The 12,783-nt window shown below is 38.9% G+C and overlaps 1 protein-coding gene across 2 annotated transcripts in view; it reads right to left on the bottom strand.

The window, feature by feature from the left end:
• LOC140282104 (ankyrin-2-like) overlaps positions 1-12,783 on the bottom strand; it is a 125,564-nt gene that overhangs the window by 77,173 nt on the left and 35,608 nt on the right. For both annotated transcript variants that reach the window (XM_072376667.1, XM_072376668.1), the window contains exon 2: positions 7,188-7,289. In XM_072376667.1, coding sequence (XP_072232768.1) covers positions 7,188-7,289 — 102 coding nt within the window. The remainder of the gene's footprint in view (positions 1-7,187; positions 7,290-12,783) is intronic.

Genomic DNA, 12,783 nt, shown 5'->3' with positions numbered 1-12,783 from the left:
GACATTTATAGGAGCTGCAGGAGCAACCAGTTTTCACCAGATTGTTCCCCCCTAACTGTGGTAATTTGGCCCACTCCCAATGGTTTACTGTGAGTTTTTTTCGTCTCAGCGACAACTTTACCTGAGTTTGTATCTTACAGCTTCCACTAACCCTGTCCGCCCTCCGTGTCAAGCCTCATTCATCTGTTTCACCCTCCACCGTCGGATTACCTGTCAGCCGCGTCTTACCTGCCTGCTCACCCTGCCGACACAGCCCAAACCCCCTCCTCCTGCTTGGATTTCACCTGGACTAAAAGTAAGAACAAATGTTTCACTCTTCACCATATCCCTGGAACAAACATCTAATCTTTTTCCTCTCCCTGCAGTTTCCTGGTATTCAGCTTTCACATTGCATATCCACTGGCTGTTAATAAATCCCTTCTTGCAAATCACCTGTCTGCTATTGAGTCCCTGTGCCTTTTCAGGCGGCTAGGCTTTAGCTGTGACACACACACCCTCTCTAAATCTTTGAGGGTCTAGTTCATCTTTGTAAACCCACCCAGCATGCCTTCTATTCACCTCCAGGAAAGCATAAAAAGCCCTTTATCAAGCCCATCCCCCTTTCAGCCCACTCCTCAATCCATAACATCGGTCACCTCATTTTGTCAGCTGATTCTGTTAGATCTACTATATCAGCAATTTCAGCACAATGCAACCAATAGCGAGTAAATACCCGCTCAATGATATGAGTTTTTTGGCAAGATGGCTGGGTCCAAGGGTCACAGTTTTTGCCTCCTCCTCCAAAGCTGCTTTTCTGTCCTTCCCGTCCTCATTCCCTTTTTCTAATTACAGAAGCAATACCTGGAGTGCATGTGTTGGGTGCCAGCTGTCGGCCACCTGTAATCACTACCTCCATGGTTGCAGCCACTCTACAATGCTACACTCAAGCAGTTAGTCATGCTCCAGCAATCTTTGAAGTGAATCTGCCTGAACCCAGTCTAATAATTTTCTTCATGTTTTCCAGATCCACAGGCCCTGCATCTGTTGAACTTAGGATACTCTTGGCAACTTATACCTCGAAACTAGGAAGTGAGTCTGCATTTGGGTTCTCTGAAACCTTGTTGTTTGACACTAGGTTCAGTGACAAATATATTATGAGATTTATGGATATAAATCTGCAATATGCTCATTTGTGGACAAGAAACAAAAATCGATGAGGTATTTGAAGACAACAAGCTCTGTACAATAAAGGCGAGAGTTTGTACATCCCTCAAGATTTCACATTATTGTAGCGAACTCAAGTGTGGAATTTAAAACAAACTTAAGACTTTAAATGACTGCAACATTCTTTTGTGGGGACGGTCAGTGTGGAAATACCAGATGGGGGATTCTACATCAAAGAAGAGAAATTTACAACCACCTTTGCCCACAAAAGCATTTTAGGGGAGTTTTCTCATCCCCTCTTTCCACAGACCTGTGCCATAAATTTAGATAAATGCATTAATAGCTTGGTGCTAACTAAGCTGAACAAACAACGGACCCTCTCAGGAGAGTATTGGGGCAAACCAGAACAGGACCCCTCCAACCCTATCTGGTTCAAAGTAAATAATGGTGACAGTTTTCCCTGACTCTGATTCAAGCCAGAGACAGTCGCTGCACGGACCTCTCAAAAGGATCTCACCCTGAATCACTTTTTAGCTGAATCTTGAAACTGTATTAAATGTGCTTTATATCTTTGTACAAGTTCTTTCATGTTCTCAGTGATATCACAAGCTGCATTTTAATACCTTTTTCATGATCGTACGCGGAACGATACGGAAGATATTATTATTTTGGAAAATTACTAATCATCCTATGGAGCCACATTGCCCCCGAGTGGTTCATAGTACTGAATAGTTAAACCCAAACTAATCAACAACTTGCATATGACATGTGACATTTATATGAAATAATGCAACTATTAACCAATAATCAGCTGTTTCTTATTGTATTCTGTGTTTAACACAGGAAAATAACATTGGTTGGTTCGTTATTCATACTTCATAACTCTACAGATAGCCATCTGAATTTTGAGACTCATAACCATCATGTTATGTTGTTTTTGCTGTCTTTATACCCTAAGTTTATGCTATATCTTTCCCTTTATACCTTAACAAGTTATGGTGTTTTAGAATCCTCTGAACAAATGTTTATGAGACGGAGGAATGCAGGAGTCGAATTGCTTTGAGGCAAACCTCCTTGCAGGTTGCCTTACAAAATACGCCCAGGCAGACGTCACAACAGTTTCAGGCATACCATTGGCTGAAAGTGTAGCGTAGGCCTACGTCATGCCCCGCCTCCGCGAATCAAACTCCGGAACCCGGAGTTATTGCCCAGTGCGCATAAGTTCTTGAATAGAACATGGACGGAATATTGAAAGAGAATATTGAAGGTCCAGATCAGTAGAGAAGATGAAGAGCAGAGAGCTCGAATTGATGGAATGAGAGTCTGGCGGAGAGTCTTTGAAAATGGCAGGAGAGGAAGATGAGATGGAAGAAGAAGGTCCGAACAAAGACAGAAAGAGAAGAATGTAGTAGAAAGATACATTTTGCATTTTTGTTCGTCCGTCATCCCGTCTCCTCTCTATAGCACGTTTTAAACTCTGCTGCTGCAGCATCCTCACCTATTTTTGATCAGAAAAAGGAGCCGGCGTTCAGCTTGTCAACCTTTTTGTCAATCTTTTGTGAATTTAAGTTCACCTCATCAGAGTTGGTCAGCAACCAAAACCAACTCGACCCTTGGACAGTTTTATCATTATTTGCTGTGAATTCAGACACACTACCCCGCTCGTCTTCAAGCTACCAGAAGGAAGGCTTATTCTCCAGCGCAGGAAAGCGACTGGTCCAGTCCCTGCAAGTCAACCACAACGAAGGCCGCGAGACGCGGAACAGAGAGAGAGACCCAGTGGGACCCGCTGGCAATGACCTGTGGTTCGGAGCTGACCTAACCGTAAGATCTGCCCTGTTCTTACATTTCAGACGGTATGCGGTGGGTGTCGAGAGAATTCGCTGTTAAAATGATAAATCAACCCAAGTTGTTAGCTTTTAAATTCAAATAGTAACACAAAGCGACTATTTGAATGATTCCGGTATCCATCCATCCCCTCCCCTTAGTTCTTTTCAATTCACTAAGTGTTTATTATATAATCATCCATATTCAATGCATTTCTCCTGTTGTCTTAAGGTTCATGTCTTTGGTCATATCATTTTAATAAATAGTTCATATATATACATATATAAAATCAACCGGCTTTTGTGTATGTGTTCTTTACGTATGTGTGAGTCCAACAAAACGAGAATTCACGAGTAGCGAGTATATGAGACTGGAATTTATTAGTTATTAATTAATAATTGATTGTTAATTTAAAATACCAGAATCGTAAGATTCTGTCTTTTCCTTCGATTGAAGGTGGTGCCCACAAACAAGGTTAAATAAGGCTTATTCAGATAGTGAGAACTTTTGGATAAATCCTTATATCTTATCACATCACGCTACGTGTGTCCGCTATAAATATATATTGTTGGTGCCTTGTGTGCCAGCGATATATAATTTGGCTACATTATATATGTAAAATCTTGGTGTATAAAAAACATTTACAAAGTGGTCAAACCAGTGTCTGCACTCCATCACAGTAATGGTTACGTGGGTGTTGATTTGAGAAGCTATAAGTTCTGATGGATGTTATGGTCAAAGTGAGTGATGTGTGTTTTCTCATTTTATGATCTTGCCATAAATCTCAAGGAATTCTCAGTCGGATATAAATAATGGTTTTATGTTAAAAACAAAAGATATACAGTAAGTCCTTGCTTGAGCCTTATGGAACAGTATATATTCCATCCAAGTTTTTGACAGATAACTGACCAGTGAAATTACAGTATTATCTAAACTATGGTAGCAGGGTTTCCATCTCAGTAATTTGGTACTTTATATCCCAGAGACTGTATTCATGTGTCTGCAATTATGCAGCAGTTTACAGACCCACAAAGAATCATTAACATTGCAGTTGAGCTCCCATAGGGTGGTTAAGAACTATATTTGTGCTTTAGAAATAAATACCGTTATAGTGCTTGATTGACTGCGTTGTTAAAAACATGATTCCTCTCTTTATTCACCATCTTCGACAGACAAGGCAGAACAGCAGATTTTTCAGACCAGTCAAGAGGATATAAAAAAATGTTAAATTAAAATTTATGACTTCAAAAAAGTTTGAAAACAAAATATGATGGCAGCAATACATCTCAAAAATGTTGGCACAAGGCAAAAAGAGGCTGACAAAATAAGTATTAACAAGAAATGCTGCAACTAATTAGATTAACTGGTAAAAGTAACATGACTGGGTATACTGGCTATGTCGAGATATAAATGGTACCTTAGCTAGGCAGAGTCTTTCCAAAGTAAAGGTGGGCAGAGGTTTAGAAATCTGCAAAAACCAAGACTTTGACTGTTCCATTATCTACAGTCCAAGAGTCTGGGACATCGCTGTGAACAAGGAACACAAAAGACCTTAAGGCAGTGCTGTAGTAAAACCAGACATAGTTTTGTCCTGGAAAACATTGCAGTGGCTCAGGAACATTTCCAGACATCATTGAACACGGTTCACCGTGCCATCCACAGACGCAGGTTGTGTTTTTTGTGAAGAAGAAACCATATGCGACCAAAGCTCACTTAAAATGGACTGAGACAAGGTGGAAAACTGTGAAATTCTTTTAGAAATCTTGGATGCTGCATTCCCATACTAAAGAGGAGAGGGACCATCCAGTTTGCTGTGAGGGCTCTGTTCAAAAGCTTGCATCTCTTATTGTTTTGGGGTGCATTAGATCTAATGGAACTGGAAACTTGAACAACTGGAATTCCCCACCAATGCTGAAAACTATATACATGTTTTAGAGAAAGATATGCTCCCATCCAGACGACTTATTTTTCAGATAAGGCCTTGCATATTTCAACAAGACAATGCTGAACTACTTAATGTATCTATGACAATAGCATGGCTTTGTCGTGGAAGAGTCCAGGATCTGGACTGGCCTGCCTGCACTCAAGACATTTCACCAACTGAAAACATTTGGTGCATCATGAAATGCAAAATACAACAAACAAGATCCACGACTGTTGAGCAGCTTGAATCCTATCTCAAACAAGAATCCCTCAACAACATTCCTCACCCAGACGTCCAGCAGCTGGTCTCCTCAGTTGTTAAAAGAGGAGGGGATGTTCCACAGTGGGAAACAGGGACCTGTCCCACGTTTTTCAGATGGGTTCTTGCCATCAAACAAAAGATGAGCTGATATTTTTCATGAAATAGTAAAACGTCTCACTTTCAATATTTGAGACGTTCTCTATATTCTATTGTAAACAAAATATTGATGTATGAATTGACTAAATCATTGTCTTCTGTTTTTTTTTTATCTAATTACGCAGTGTCCCAGCTTTTTTTAAATTGGTGTTGTACTTAACACCTTAGTTGCAGTTTGCACTTCTCCATCCTTTAAAAAGATCACTAAATTTCATTTAAATGCAACTTGTTGCATGAGGCAAAACACATCGGAACACTAGAGCTTTAAATACCGACAAGGTTAAAGTAATCAGTGCCAACATCATTCCTACTACATCAGCTGATAATGACAAAATCCCCACACACCACAGAGCCACTGGCAAATTTTAGATTTCCATTCCATGTGACCTTTGTTTACTGGGCAGCTTGTTGACTGTGTTGTGACTGTTGCCAGGACAGGACTGTTTAATACCTATCAGGTGTCACTGCAGCTCTTTCATGGTAGGAATGCTAATGGGCTTGGAGAAGACTAGATAATGACCAGGCCTAAATAAAGAAACTCTGACACAGTCTTCTCACTGGTAGGAATGTATGAACAACTCAATATTATAACACAAGGTAAGTCATACCTGCAGGCAGCCATTTTAATCATAAAACGTTTGTTATACACTGACTTCCCAAAAGCACATAGCAAAGTAAACAGCAACCTGGTCACAAACATAGGACATATTGGCTAAATGACTAAAAAAGATTCTAAATTACTGATCAATGTAACAGAGATTATTTCTGATAGTCTATAGGTGTCTGTGTACAAGTCTATTTCCAGACAAGTTGTGTTTTTTTAATTTGTAATAAACAAAAGAATGTAATCTGAACCTTTGTTTAACAGATGAAAGTACAATGGAGGTGATTTCACTGACAGGTGAGGGTGTCAGGGTTGGGTATAAAAGGAGCATCCACCAAATAATTTGTCTTGTCAATTGGGGTTAGATTATGGCTCACCACTCTTTGTCAAACTCAGTCAGACAATCGTCAATGATATTTCAAGAAACATATTTCTCAGTGCAAGACGGAAAAGAATTCTGGTCTTTAAAATCTACAGAGCAGAATATTGTGAAAAGATTCAGGGTGTCTGAGGAAATTTCAGTGTTTTAATGACAAGGATAGAAACCACTGTTAGATGGTTGTGACCTATGACCTTTGAGAGCTAAGGCAACTATATGCAGAAAAATGATAAAGTTCTCTGGACTGGAGCTCAAGATTGTGGTCAGATTAGTCCACATTTTAGCTGCTTTTGGGGGAAAAAACAAATTCCTGGTTCCATGTAGATCAGAACAACCATCCAGGCTGTTAACAGAGAAAGGTGCAAAATAGGTCAATGATACAAATATTTTGCATGTGTGTAGATATGATGCAAAGATGTATATTGGAACCTTCAGGGAGATGTATTTTCCCTGAAGGTCAATGCCAGACCTAATTATGCAACACTGGGCCTATGTGTAGTTCAAATAACAAGGAGGAGCATCAGATAGCAATAATACAGAATGCTTAGCTGCTGAAATATTCGATTCATCGTGAATGGACACATTCTTCAGAAAACTGTATCCTCAGTGTTTCAAACGTGTCATTAAAGGGAAGCTGATGGAACACAGAGAGAAACATGCCTTTATCCCAACTTGTGCTGCTGGCTTCAAATGTTAGATTTGTTTCTATGTGAAGACGATCAGTGAACAAACTGAAAACCATTTCTTTAGTGCTCATGTCTGTTAAACAATGGTTCAAATGAATTAAGTTTTTGTTGCATTTGTTGCAAACCTTCCATCAGGGATTTGGTGTATATGTGAGTGTGTTTGCTTGATGATTGATGATTGATTGATGCTGTTTTCTTAACTCCTACCTGATTGCAGGTGCTGATGTCCACGCCCCCTTTCAGATATTCCAAAACCTTGTCAATGTTCCCTGCTCTTGCTGCTCGCAGGAAACTGGTGTTACTGTCCGACTGGAAGAGACAGAATAGAAATGCATTTTCAAATGTCTTTACATAATGTTTACATTTTCTCTTTGGAGGACAAAAATAATCACACAATTTACGTGGAAAAGAGCCCTGAAACACAAGCAGAGACTGTGCTGTGCATTGCTGTATGTAAGAGATGGCATGAGGATAATTACTGTAAGTGCACACAGTTGACTGCTCCAGTAAGGTCCTTTAGCCCACTGGTTCAGTTGTAAGATCATAGCTCTATGAATACTACAAGTTGCAGACTACGTGAAGTTTAAGATAATTCAAAATTTTCTGTTTATCTGTTATCTGTTTATTGACAAAAAACAAACAAGAAAACATTTTATCAAATGGCTAAGCTTGCTAAACAAGAATTTTAGGTGCTATTCTTTGTTTAAGAAGTTTGTCTTACATCAAATATTATTTTACATGCTTCCAAGTCATTAATTGGACTGATTTCTTATGTCTTCAAAAGGCCATACATTCACATTGCCTTAGTTTATGAAAATCTGGTAACCATTCATTTTTAATTTGATGTTGCATTCTCTACTCTTAAGAAAAATGTAAGTTATTTTTAGATTAATTAAAGCTTTGCTCCAATCTTTTCACCTTAATCTCTTAGTTACATGTATTTGTGACTTTTACATAAAGGAGCATTTTTTTCCTGAAGTTATAAACAGGATATAAAGGAGTAGAATATGAAAAGGTATTTGTGTGTAAATCAATTGTACATCTTTATTCAGACAGCTTTTCATCAGAGCACAGTAATGTTTATGTCCCTGGCTGGGCAGGACGTGTCCCCTGTCTGTTTTTGGATGCAGAGAGGACTGCAGTTGGAAACAGACCAGGACAATAAGGAGGCAGAATGACTCTGCAGTTTTCTCTTGGTGCCTTCACTAACACTAAATCCTGGCTCATATACAGCTTGTTCAAAGCTCCCACCACTCTGCTCCTCCTGTGGAAAAACACTGTGTGATGCTTATTTTTTACTGCATTCATGCTGCCTTAGTCCTTCCATGGTGGAGCCAAAGGTCAGGTACAAAAATACTGTATCACCGCAGTATGAAGCTGATGGAGAATTACTTATCTTGTTTATGTCCACTTCAGCAGATGTTGTTTGTTTTCAGACAGAGATATCAAGGTTAAAGTTTGCTTTAAATGTTCAGTGTCAGCTGCTCTTTTTCTTTAATCCTAATTTTTCTAGCACACTGTCATCTTGCACGCAGTTTCTTAGAGATGACACATAAGGACGCAGCACTGACATTGCAGCACTAATGTCTACTTCACACATGCAAAGACCTTTCTTTGAATGCTTCTCGGCGACCTGCAGTCAGCTTCTGTCTGGCTGCTGCAGAGAACTGCACTGCATCATTCACACTCAGCAACTTAGACACAATCACCTCGAAGGACCCAGCTGATGGCTCTGCAAGTGCTATAAAACATACAGAGTGCTATTTGCATACTGTATGTTTGTAAGCGAACAGTAGAGCCAGTATTTGCTTTCAGTTTATGATAAAGCCAACTTGCAGAGGCTTGAAGCTTTTGTGGAACAGGTAATGCAGTGGCATACAGGACTCCAATTACCACTTATCTATGGCAAAGAAAAAAAACATTTTATTTAAAAACATGGATAATATCATTTTAAAAAAGAGAAGAATGCATTTTGGTATACTTAAAAATTTCATTATTGTGCTTTACAACTTTGCTTTATTTACAACAATACTCAGAAGCAATGTGGAGCGTTTGGCACCCGAGAGGTTATTAAGTTCCAGGACTTTTCTCTACTTATCAGGCTGAGAAGCAGCTGGCTTCTTGCAAGTTCTGCAAGATCACAATCATGAGAAAATCCACTACAATCTGACAACAGTCAACAATGAACCCGAGTACTTTGTTGATTTGCTTGGCTGAAGATTTGCTTTTGACAGACAGTGATCCAGCCAATTATCGGCATATATCTTTTGTAATCATTTTTGTAGCAATACTGTAGAAAGCAGCCAAGACCACAATCAAGCCTGATAACCTCCGACTTTCTCATCAGAAATGTCGAGTCACTTTACGTAAGACCTCTCCCTAATTATCCTCCTGCAGCTTGTTGGTTGCTATAGCGATACTTCAACCAACAGAATCCTCAGAAAACTGAGGCTTTTGAACGGAACCACTCAACACTGGGAAGAATGAGAATTGTGGCAGCTAGCAGCCTACATAATAACTCATGTTTTAAGGTGTTTTGTCAGTTTGTCAGTATCACTGAAGGGACAGATAAAAATGTCTGAGTCATGTCTGGGTTGAATCAGAATGTACAAGTCGTGTTAAAAAGATCTCTGGTATCATATCCAGTACAGTCACGTCATCATATGTGTCCTTTCCGTCTTCTTGCTTATGATTGATCTTGTGTCTAGACACATTACCACACGACTTAATCAAACCTGCCAAGCATGACAAACGGCTGTCTCGATGCTTGTGTACCAACATTTTACATCAAACATTAATTTGCAAAGTCAGCGTCTGCCTCTGTTGAGTGCATGAAGCTTATCAATAATTCAAAGCCATCATCTTTATCGTCTCAAACAAATACTGGTGAGTATGTGTGAGTAACTGGTGCTCAGACAGGGAGCATCTTCACTCCTCCCACTTACCACTGAGATAAGCAATGCCCTCACAGGAGGTAACCATAACAACAGGGTTTTTCTGTCCATCAGCACAGCTAACATAGCAAGCACTGAAATCATGTAGGGCATCGTTTCCTTCCGCTGACAATCAATGCCTTCTTACACGTTAGCAGAGGTTATACTGGCTGTTTTATACTTTATATTTTGTTTGCTCAGGTGTATCCAGTTTCCCACCTAAATAGTGAACAGTATTCATGTCAAAATCAAAGTTGGACCCACTCTTTACTCCAATGAATTATTAAAAGTAAAGAAACGGCAGAAAAACAAGCCCATTCCCCTGATATTATTTGAACCCTTCCATATCAAACCTAGATAAAACAATACTCTATCAGCTATAACTTTTCACGAGGCATCCTTCAAGTGTAATAGTGATAAGTCTCTTAATTACCAGACATGAGTGAAGCTTTGCCTTCTAGGCTAACTCACCTTCCCCATGACACAGAGATATGGCTCATTGCAGGTTGAGCAGGTGCAAGTAATAATAATAACGATACATCCATTCCATGTAACTGGTTCTTTAAGTCATGCATATAAGCAAACAATGCCCTGGAATTATAAGTTATAAGTTCTTCATCTGCTATGATACATCAATAGAAGATTTTGATCATGTGACATAAGCATAGAAAAAAAAAAAACAAGCAAAGCTGTAAAACTTGTGGTTGATTTGTACGAGGTAATATTCATGACATAAAACTGAAACTGGAGTTGATATAATACTCGTATACGGTAGATTAAAAAATGTTTAAAAAAAATGCATCATTCAAATAGATGATTATCTTATTACAATATGATGAAAAGAAAAAGATATTTAATCTGGTGCTCCCTAAATGCACAGAGTAAAACACCGAAGCGTGCTAAAATACCTTTATGTTTGTATTTATACTCAAAGCATCACTAAATATTGGACTTGTATGTTGGTATGGCTAATATTTGTATAACACTAGGCTTATGTTAAATTTTATAATATTTATATTCTACAGACAACCTTCTTGGAATAACTATTTTTTTAGAAAAATTCTATTTCTGTTTGCGTAGAGAAGTGGAGCTATGCTAACAGTTGCTACAGCTAATCACCTCAAAAAACAGTGTATACGTGTAAAGATGAGGGACACATAACCTACGCTACTGTTCAACACCATTAATAAAACTATGCATTTAACAGTCGATTGGACATATTTCTCTCAGTAGTTGTGGCAATCAACCCTGAACTAAAAGAAGAGCAAATGCTGAAATAACATTTTACCAGGCACTAGATTTATGCTAATATTGTTCTGAATGTTAAAACATAAAGTTAGCCAGCAAAACAACAATTTGACAAAAAAAATGTATAAGCTAGATATGGAAAGATTGGAATAAAGCTATCCTCTAAAGACTCATTAAGTCAGCACAAAGAATCTAACACAAAACTCTAACCTTGAAAATTGTTAAAGAACTGTTGGGCAGGCAACAACATGAGCATGAATGCAAACACAGACTTAAGCTTCAGTTCAGTCCATAACTTTGATTCTACAAAGGTGCACTCCACATTCAGAGGGATCTGGGTAGAATAACAGTATCTCTGTTTAGTAGCAACTGCACTTCACACATTGGAGTTGGCTCTATTCGTGTGCTCCTTTGATAATAAAAACTCCTTTGGATTGCCATGCACACATCAGTAAATTAATACAGACTGGAGATCACCACAGCTCTTCAATGCAACAGATAATCACCAGGAGAGATTTTACACAACGAAAAAATACAGCTGGATTAAGCCATTGCGTTTTATACAAACACGTTGTCTATGGAATAATATATACAAATATCAATGGTCCACTTTTTAGATAGTGTAATAAATCTAATAATGTCATGTTATAAGTATGCCACTGTCGGTGGGAGGATGTAAATGGTATGGTAAACTGCACATGACTGCAGTATATCAGTGTAAGAGGACACGGGTCACAGGTTAAAACACAGAGCTCCTCATGTCTAAAACAGGCTGCGGGAGAGTGATCATTAGCCCAGCAAGCTTAAAACAATGCTATATCCAAACATTTCCCAAGTCAAAGAACTGCCCTGGATGTCAAATGTTTTTTCAGCTATACCAAAGCTAGAATACTTGTGTTGCCTTGAAAATGATATTCTCTGTAACAGACCAGGAAAACCATAACCAATCCAACCATAACCAATCAGGGATGATCATCCCTGAGCATATTTACATAGACTTCAAACGTAAATGGACTATATATGTAGCGCTTTTCTAGTCTAGTTGACCACTCAAAGCGCTTTTACACTTAAAGCTACATTCAGCCATTAGCACATCTTACTCTATACAATATTTTAGGCTACACAGTTTTCTGTATCACACAGATTAACACACCAATGGATGCACGTAGGGTTGAGTTCAGGCCATGGACGCTTGATTTCCATTTTCTGCCAGTGAAGATTAAAGCTCAATCCAAATGAGCACTTATCCTGGTATCCCTAATAAGAAATAATAACTCAGAGAGAAACCAGGATGCAGCTGCATGAGTGGTGTTGATTAGTAGTTGAGTGATGTGTTGAGCTTACAAGCACTGCCACCTTCACAGGGTTGGCAGCGTTGAATGGAACACATTCATCGTGATCGTGGAAGCTGGCATATTTGGGTTAATCACAGTTGGTGACAGTCTGTAAACATGTGTAAGTTATTCTGAAGAAAAGCACCGCTCTTAAATTGGTTCTTATATTGGATGTATGCAACTTCCCTAGTCTGATATCATGATAGGAATAACATTCAGCTCACGTACTGAACTTTTGCAGGTATAGTTTCTCGCTGACTGATAATTTAAATAAGCAAAGCGGAGAAA

Source organism: Leuresthes tenuis, unplaced genomic scaffold (assembly GCF_036924035.1).
Source record: "Leuresthes tenuis unplaced genomic scaffold, fLeuTen1.0.hap1 SCAF_22, whole genome shotgun sequence".
Lineage (NCBI taxonomy): Eukaryota > Metazoa > Chordata > Actinopteri > Atheriniformes > Atherinopsidae > Leuresthes > Leuresthes tenuis.
The sequence above is the reverse complement of the archived record's forward strand: the minus strand, read 5'-3'. Positions and strand labels throughout refer to the sequence as shown.